The following is a 9421-nucleotide window of genomic DNA, read 5'->3' as shown; positions in this document are numbered from 1 at the left end:
AATACACACTTCTTATATTTTAGGTTAATATAATGTTCTCAAGTGGACATTAAACCAATTACGACATAAAAATTTTTTTTCCATCGAACACATTCTTGAAAAAAGTGAACAGTATTTTTTCCACAATTGAATTATTTTGACTTTTATATTCCATATGGTTTTGAAATCTTTCAAATCAACCATCGAATTGATACATATCATTTTAATGTTTTTAGTCGTATACTTAAGGAAAACTTACATTTTTGTAATTTAAAGTCGTTTTAAAAAATTAAAAAAATTTAAAATATAACATTTAAGAAAAAATCTAACATATAAGAAAAATAAAACATATAAGGTGAGATTGGGACTCAGAAACTGGGTATAGCGCGTAATGCTTTGGTGTGTGAAGTGTGGAATGCTGGTCATTGAGTTTTTCGTCGATGCCGAGATAGGCAAATGAGCGATATGATTCTAGCAGTCGAAAGCCACACGCTTGTTGATGATCGTACTGGTCCTGATATTGCTCTATGGAAGAGAGGACCAAACGAGTTTCGTAAGAGTTTCTCTACTGCTGATACATGGCAGCAGATACGTACGCACAGTCCTACTACGGCATGGAGCAAAGTGATATGGTTTTCCTTAGGAGTACCTCGTTTTGGATTCATTACTTGGCTTGCTATAAGGAATAAATTGTCTACGGGGGATCGCATGCGTGCTTGGGGCCTCACTCAAGGATGTCTGTTCTGCGGTGAACCAAACGAGTCGCGGGATCACCTTTTCTTCGCCTGCCCCTACACTTACACGCTTTGGCTAGAGGTAGTAGGAACACTAATGGGTCGGCCCCCTGATCCAGACTGAGAAACCACGCTTCATCTTCTTGCTACACACAACTTTGATCGTCTTGCCTATGTTCTTCTGCGCCTAGTATTCCAAGTTACAATTTACATGATTTGGAGAGAGAGGAATGACAGGAAACACCATAAGAGGCCAAGACAGGCTAGCCAATTGGCTAAGGTAATTGGGAGAGCCGTAAAAAATCGGTTACTGTCAGTCAAATATTGGGAGAAACCTCATCTACGGGGCTTGATGCAGCGCTGGTTCCATGCACACTCTTAGGCTATAATGTCTTTAATTATTTTTGTACATAACTATTCTTTCTTCTGATGATTAATAAATTTAACATTTCATCAAAAAAAATTAATTGCCATATATATGTAAATCATATTAGGTAATTCCGTAGTTTTTATTTAAGGAAAGAATACATACTTCTTGTATTTTAGGTTAATATAATAATCTCTGGTGTTAATAACTATGGAAAAAACGGGACAACTTTAGATTAAAGTATAGTTTATATTAGGTACTCTAGAATTCTTAGAAAAAAGATTTAGAAGGCATTTAGATGTGCCACATAAGCAAGGGATTTTTTTTTAATTAATACAAAATTGAGGTTACATCGTTTCAAATGCTTCTCAATTAATATATAGGGGATTACATGGACAATCACATTTATTACTGACATATATTTTTGGTACACTTTATAGAATATTACAATAACTAATATATTACATTTAATGTTGATTTATATTTTTATTAAACTTCTTAAAATATCGTAATAATTCATAAATCATCACTAAAATAAATATATTGAAATATGCATTATAAATTTCGAAATACATTATTTAATTGTATTTTTATAATTATACAATTTTTATTACTAATATTTTCAAAATTTTCTACATCTTTTTTAAAAAATTAATAAATAGTTAATCGTAATTTTATTAGTTTCTTTTAGATATCTACAAATTTTATAAATACTGCTTAGTTATAATTTTTAATAACTATACAATTTTTATATGATTTTTAGTAATTTTATACAAGTTGATTTAATACATTTAACCAAAATAAATAGATAAAAAATTTATCTAAGATTCAAATTTTAAATATATTACATATATATTATTAAATGTAATTTAAAATAAACAAAATTATTTTTTTCTTAATTTTATGCTTAAATAATCAACTTTATATTAAATATTTGTCAAAAATAATAAAATATATAATATTAATGAATTTTATTTTAAATATAATTTAACTTTTAAAAAATTTATCACTGCACATGGTGCAGGAAAACATCTAGTTTTTTTTATCTTTTCGCAGTTGACACAGACGTCATTACATAAACTATTAAAAGTGTTTCAGGGTTTTGGCGTGTTTTAACAAGTTATAGCTTAGGCCATCAATATCGCGGGATATTCATGGGGTTTTTAACAACCTTTATGGCGCGGATCCCACTAATTAATTAAGAAACATGTTATAAAAACCACCAAATAAGGATCGATTTTCGGTGGTTTTTTTGGACTGTTTGCGGACTCCACTGATATGTGGCGGCCCGCGATTGATTCCTTTTTTTATTTTTTATTTTTTATTTTTTTTAATCAGATAAAAAAATTTAAGAAACCCAAAAGGGTTTTGAGGTTTAATCATGCTCTTATGGTCCAATGTTTGTATAACTGAAGGCATTATTTTATTTTATGGTTAATATTTGTAATTAAAAGTAACCCGATGTCAAAAAAGTTTAAGTTTAAGTTTAAATTTGGGATAAAAATTTTAAAATAATTGAATGGTTTATATTTCTTAACTAAAAACAGTTTAAGGTTTCAAGTTAAAAATTATGATTTAGGGTTGAGTTTGTGATATAGGATTTGAAGTTAAGTTCAAATTTTGAAGTTATGGATTTTTAAAATAAATAGATTTATAAAGTTAGAACTTATTATTTAAAAGTTATATCTTAGATTTTGTGTATATTTTTGCACTTGAAATTATTTTTATAGTTTAGGATCTAAAAAATATGTTTAGGGTTTAGGGTTTTATATAGTCACTGAATTTATCGTGGCAAACCGTGTATATTTATAATCACATTATATATCCATGTCCTTTTTGTGACAAATTAACCACGGTTGTAACTTGTAACACATTTATTTAGCGTGTCAATTTAATCACGAAAATACTGTGACAAAACGTGTTTATTCTTAGTCACGTTATATTTTGTGACAAAAACGTGACTAAATAGTCATGAAATTGTCACAATTGGTCACGTTTTCTTCTTATTTTAAATTTCGTGACTAACTGTGTTTTTTTTGTGACTAATCAAAAATAGTCACACACATAACGCGACTAGAGCATGGCTATAGACAATTTTTCTACTAGTTCCGTTGATAAAGGATTTCCTATGGAGGGATAGTCCATGGATGGATAATACGCCTTCAAAACAATGAGCCGTTCATGGACACACTACGAAGCTGGTTTAAATGGGCTAAGCACATTTTGTTCCTGGACTGAACTGCACCATGTAGTCATTGATGGTTTAAAATACTTTAAATCAATACCATTAAAAGAGGATCATTCTCAAATTATATCCTTAATGAAAATTGCAGTTTTCTCAAAAATACCCTTATTTTTACAAAGAATTAATAAAATTCATTAATGGCATTTAAGTCTTTTGGTTTTGGGCCTACAGATACACCTAAATGGATCTATAAATAATAGGCCTATATATATATTTAAAATATATATTAATTTTAAATTTAATATAAGTATAAATATATTATGAACAATAAATGAATTAAGAAACATGAAAATATTATTTTCTTAAATATACGTATCAATATTCAAAATAGATCATTTGAATATTATACATATTTTCAATACAAACCAAAATCGTATATCCTACACCATATATCATATACATATTTGAATATCATTTTTCAGTGTATAATGTCATTTTATACATAATATTAATATGGCAATTACGAGTGTTCAAGAATATTTTAAAAACTATCTTAAAATAAAATTTTAAATCTAAAATACAAACACAAACTTATAATAGGTTATTAATAACGAAAATAAACTAATATTGTCATATCAATAAGTTATTTTATATTATCATTTTTTATTTAGATAACATGATAAAATTTTATCAAATTCTAAGGAATCACTAATTTATGTAATATTAATAAATATATGAGTAATTTAATCAATTTTTTAAAAAAGTACTATAAGATATTTTGTTATCGGATCAATAGTATCAGATCGCGGGTTAATAGTGAGTTTTTAGGTTTTTACCGGGTTATATCGGATTTTTAATTAACAAATTTTTCATTAAATCCGAACAGGATTATATACAATGTATCGGGTCTATAGGTTCAAACATGAATCTAGGTCAGATATGAAAACAAATTTTAAAACTCAAACATTATTATAGAACAGCTACCATATTTCGAACAAATACCATATTTTGAAGAGAAAAAAAACAAATGATAAAAACCTAAAAACTCAATTGTTATGGTTCGAAATGAAAAATAATGGTAATTTGTAAATCAGTTTTCGATTAATAAATGAAAAACAAACAAACCCGCGCTTTCTAAGCGCGGGTCAAAATCTAGTGTTATCTTAAAATCGATTTAGAGGAAAGTCATCAATGTACACATAAAAATGTCTATTTGGACAATACCCATTTGGGTATAGATATTACATTAACAATTTATTTGACAATCCTAATTTATTATTTGGATCTAATTGACAGTTCAGATGTTGGGAAGCTTTTGCTAACTGACTATGTCTCTAGTGATAAGTACCATACTGGTGTAGTAAAAGGAGAAAACGTGCTTGAATCTTTGTTCTGACAACATATATGTACATGAAAACTAACAAAAATAAAAAACAACAAAAACTAATGAGCATACAAAGGAAAAGAAGGCTTACACGAGCCATGAGGATGATAACCCTCTTACATAATTCACAATCTTATTTTCTCCTTCTCTGTTCGTTACATCTTCGTATCTCTTACACACACACGTTCGTAATAAGAAAAAAGAATAAGAACTTACAGAAGACTACCCATAGAAGAGAACTCTCTCCTCATAAGCCCTCTTTCTCCACAAGAAGCTCCCCAAAAAAAAAACGAGCCATTTTTTTAAGCCTTAACTTTTCTTGCGACAAGACGTGGTCTCCTGTTTAAGCCACTTTTGATCTTCCCTCCCAATAAAACACTGACAGAACAAGACAAAGCAGCTAAGGAGAAAGAGATTAGTTGGAATGATTCTCTGTTTTGGAGATTGTTGTTGTTAATGTTGTGTCAACTTCCGTTAACAGTTTCCGGAGTTGGTTCCCGGGCGTCATCTTCTTCACTTCCTCTTTTGACCATATGAATATTCTCTTCACCACGTTGCAGAACTCACTGTAACCACAATAAAAAGATATGAGTTTTTTTTGGTAGTGAATCTATTGAACAAAATAAGAGAGTTGTAACTTACGGCCATGGATCATCACCGACGAGCATCATATCTCCCTCATCGTCTGTGAACACTATTTCCAATTGATTCCGACTTTTCAGCTCGCCTTCTATGTCAAACAGCTTCTCAAGGTCGTCTATAAGCTCACTGTACCCATTTAGTACTGTTAAATCCACAGCCCTGCCCACCGGTACGCCTTGCATTTGCACCTGTGTTCATATAAATATCTAAGATTATGTAAAAAGAAAGGAGGTATGTGTTTTTATGTGCATAAAAAAGTGTTCATTACATACCTTGGTACGGCTTCTTGCAGAACTGTTTTCCTTGCTTTGAACCTCTTTTGATGATGCCTGTGCAGGTTCCTGCTTTTTCTCCTCTGATAATTTTGAGACCTCTGATTTTGGGTCTGAGTTGCTGTCTGGAGTTGGTTTGGTTATGTTTATTGGTAGCGTCGGTGCAGTTTTCTCCTCGGTAGCAGGTATAAAGGAGCTCAACAGATCAATTCCGAATAATCTATAACTAGCGGTACTCTCGGGTTTCTTCTGCTCGACTGGGAAAACCATTTGGTTGTTCAGTGTTGCAGAGTAAGGGATGGCTGGCCAATCAGAGTTTTTAGCATCCTCAGTTGCCTCACGATAACATTGCTGAGGAGAATTCCTCTGTGAGGCTATACACGATTGTGCAAACTCATGGGACTGCGTCAGTGCAGAACTCCAAAGGTTTGAAGCTGTTTTGCCTACATCTAAAGACATGATGTGCGAGTGAGATATGTAGCTATAGGAAGAAGCTTCAGAGATGCGTAAGGTGCAAGAAAAAATGACGATTAGATTGTGCCTTACCAAGTGCAGATACTTCACTAAAATGGCGGGGCCTTTTGTTCTTTGGCATAACTGAGTGAGGAACATTTTCCGAAGTTACAAACGGCTCGATCTCCCATGGTGAAACCTTATCCGGTCTTGAAATCGATGCAGGCTCATCCCAGTGCACCTACACAAATATATATAGCAGACTAATTGAGTTTTTACTCTTTAGAAACATTTTAAGAAGCATATATACAAGGGGGTGAATTTTACTTCTAGGCATCGCCAATTTGAGTCTTTCCAGTGAGTTGAGCAGTCTTTAACACCAACAACCGTGCCAGAAAATCTTTGTACAGAAAAATATTTGTTTAGAGAACAGCTTTTGCAGGGCAAAAAAAAAACAAAGATAAAAAAAAAAATTAGACTACCTTCTTTCAGGGGAATCCTCTCCCTCAAACCTCATCTTAAATCTTATTCCTACAGCGAACTTGTTGCTCATGGCTTCCAGATATTTGTTCAAGCTAATGATGAATTGGCTTGTTCTGTTCAGTCCAAGAATAAATCATTAAGCAGAGAGTTTCGAAGAAAAAATCATTCAAGATGAGTAATAACTGTATACCTTGGTTTATAGTAAACGGTGAACATAGATCGGGTTTGAGTAGCATGACATGCGGTAGCAAGCACTCCGAGATGCATGCTATGACTTGATATGACGGATGAAGGCATATTGGTCTGTTGGCGATTAGCACGTCTGACTCCAACCCGCAACTCTCCATTCTCCCCTCTGGACATTATAAAATAGTTTGGAAAATGTCAAATTCAAACGCCACATTTGGAAAAGCAAAAGAAACATAGCAGTGTGACGTTATACCTCAGGAACACAAAGGTATCCCCAGCTACCAATCTCTTTGCTGTAACAAAGGTGCTCCACCCTGTGGTCAAAAGATGCCTCCGTGGTTGACCTGTTTCAAGTAAAACATGATCAGTAATCACAAAAACCTTGTTTGCCACTTGTGGATATGGCTTAGATGAAATCTTATTATTTTCATTTTAACTTTGTCATAGTAATGGATTCATCACCTCTAAAAATATGTTTGAATTTCCACTGATAGCCATGCACATCTTCTGCCACTAACTCCTGGGTCGGAGTTTGCTGAGTCATATCCTAAAGGAAGACAACAACAAATGAGATTGACGTTGCAATGCTGAAATCTAAGTTTCAATGGTGAAGCCCGAAACTAAACACAAAGAGTGTCCTAATTACCAGCGGGGGAAGGCACTCTGTAGCATGTTTCCTAAGGACAGAGAAGCCACCATGAGTGCTTGTATCAGACGCAGTCAAAACCTTGCTGAAAGAGTGAACCTTTGGCCTTTGTGACTCAGGAGGAGAAGGATCAGGACTCACAGGTTCATCAACCTGATGCAGTTTATAAATTAGCACTCACTGGATCTGAGAGAGAAAGAGAGTTGAACCAACTTAAAAAAAAAAAGAAAACAAAAAGTGAATTGAGTCACACTCACTGTTCCTTCAGGCATCAGCATAATCTGGGCATATACCTCATCCGTATCTTTCTCCGCCTATCAACAAATAAATCAAGAATCAAAACTTCCATTAAGTCAAACAAGATCCGAAACTTTCTCTATCTAAATCATTGTTAACTAAAAATGTCATTTCCAAGAAGAATGACAAATGGATCATCTAATCTTAAGACAGCTCAAAAGGCCCCCCTCAACAAATATTCCGCATAAGAGGCTAAGAGCATGATTAATGAAAGGTTCTTAGGGTGTTTAAGAACATGTTCTTAGCTTTTAAAAGTTCAGAGACAACAAAAAAAAATGTCAAATAAACCCTGATTAAGAGACATAGATTGATGATGCTTGTGCTAAGAACCCCACCCGAAGAAGAACCCTCCATTAATCATGGTCTAAATCAATCAGTTTGTACTGTATTTGACTTGGTCAACCGAATCTTGATGTGTAATCAGAAAACAAACCTGAAGACGAACGTCCATAACTCTGCAGAGAATCTTGGGAGGAAGATCGAAAAGCGGTTTCGTCGGTTTCACGGCGTTCAAATCTTGTTGCGTTGACGCTTCCAGCTGAATCAAAAATCAGAATCAGTATAAATCCGAACACACGATCTATATAGTAAATAGAAAGCTCACTTGCTCCATGTGACCTTGAGGAAAGTAAAACACTCTTTCCTCAGCTTGAGGTACATCCACCACAGGTCCCGCGCATAGCTTCCACAGCTCTCCGTACATATGCTCTCCTGTGTTTAACCGCCGATTTCTCAGAAACCGTCGCCGGGAAAATTTCAAAAATCGAAAGTAACTACATACCTGTCCTCATTAGCTCTTAGCTTTTACTTCCAAATTTAAGCTTCTCTCAATCACCGATCAGTTTGAAAGCAGTGCAGATTATATAGTTGACCTAAATGCGAATTTAATTGTACGAACGTGAGCCTTGGATTCCGTTTGGCGAGATCTGAATCGTAACGCAACCAAATCACTCTGTAACTGTAAATCTCCCGCTAAGCCCGGTTTAATCAATCGCTTCCCCTGTGTACCAAACAGCGAACGCCGTTACGGAAAAAAAGGGAATCTTTTTCTGTCGCTCAAGAACCCCGTTTAGGAAGCGCGTCTTATGTTTCGAGTTACTTACGACTCCCACACCTTCCTTGCTGCTGCCTGCCTGCCTGCCTTTTTATCCCCGCTCGCTACCTAAAAAACTATTCTTACTTTTTATTCTTTTTAATATTTTCTACAACCCTTTTCGATTCTCTTCTTTTGTATAATTTATTGTACAACCAACTGTAAAATCTCTGAGAAATTTTGTGTTTAATCAAATCATGTGGTTAAATATTCACTTTTACATTTTTTTTTCCCACTGGAGTTCGGCTCTATTAACTTATAGACTATGAATCAGACAATTTAACTGATAGAAATAGTAAATTTGTAATATAAAATAGTAGTATGCATTCTTATTAACTTGTTTGTTTAGTTAGTGCAATAGATATTTTGATGTAAGTTAAGATTCAAAATAGTCAGCACTACAGTTTCTATTTTTTTTTTGTATTCAACTGATTTATCGATTTATATATTTATCTTCAGAAAAATCCGGCAACAAGTTTTTTTTTTCAGCTATCCGGCAACAATTTTTATTTAATATCAGCTTGAATTCTTAATTTTCAAAATAATCTGTTTGCTTGAAATAATTTGATTTTTCTAACCAATGTAAATAATAAATTCTTCAACAATCTTGATAAACTTATTAAGCAGAAAAAACAATCTTGATAAAAACTCGTCTAAAAGAAATTTTATTTAAGTTACAAAAACAAAAAAAAATATT

General features: G+C 33.1%; 2 protein-coding genes across 2 annotated transcripts; one reads left to right on the top strand and one right to left on the bottom strand.

The window, feature by feature from the left end:
• Positions 1–435: 435 nt before the first annotated feature.
• On the top strand, positions 436–837 carry LOC106303374. The gene has a single exon (XM_013739660.1). It carries the CDS (start codon positions 436–438, stop codon positions 835–837), a length of 402 nt encoding a protein of 133 aa, XP_013595114.1.
• Positions 838–4631: 3794 nt separating this feature from the next.
• Positions 4632–8762, bottom strand: LOC106303517 (auxin response factor 9-like). The gene is made up of 14 exons (XM_013739778.1): positions 8413–8762; positions 8236–8342; positions 8065–8169; positions 7592–7648; positions 7335–7487; positions 7151–7235; positions 6942–7032; positions 6690–6854; positions 6499–6612; positions 6344–6416; positions 6110–6257; positions 5564–6012; positions 5292–5479; positions 4632–5215 (listed from the first exon to the last, which is right to left on the bottom strand). Exons 1-14 carry the CDS (start codon positions 8420–8422, stop codon positions 5065–5067), a joined length of 1896 nt encoding a protein of 631 aa, XP_013595232.1. The 5' UTR covers positions 8423–8762; the 3' UTR covers positions 4632–5064.
• Between the last annotated feature and the right edge of the window lie 659 nt (positions 8763–9421).

The sequence above is a fragment of the Brassica oleracea genome, chromosome C7 (genome assembly GCF_000695525.1).
Source record: "Brassica oleracea var. oleracea cultivar TO1000 chromosome C7, BOL, whole genome shotgun sequence".
Taxonomy (NCBI): Eukaryota; Viridiplantae; Streptophyta; class Magnoliopsida; order Brassicales; family Brassicaceae; genus Brassica; species Brassica oleracea.
The sequence above is the reverse complement of the archived record's forward strand: the minus strand, read 5'-3'. Positions and strand labels throughout refer to the sequence as shown.

Coding starts and splice junctions, on each gene's coding strand:
- LOC106303374 (XM_013739660.1), top strand. CDS start 436: ATGAGCGATATGATTCTAGCAGTCGAAAGCCACACGCTTGTTGATGAT.
- LOC106303517 (XM_013739778.1), bottom strand. Junction 6,855..6,941: donor GATACCTTTGTGTTCCTGAG/GTATAACGTCAC, acceptor TATAATGTCCAG/AGGGGAGAATGGAGAGTTGC. Junction 6,013..6,109: donor TAGTGAAGTATCTGCACTTG/GTAAGGCACAAT, acceptor TCATGTCTTTAG/ATGTAGGCAAAACAGCTTCA.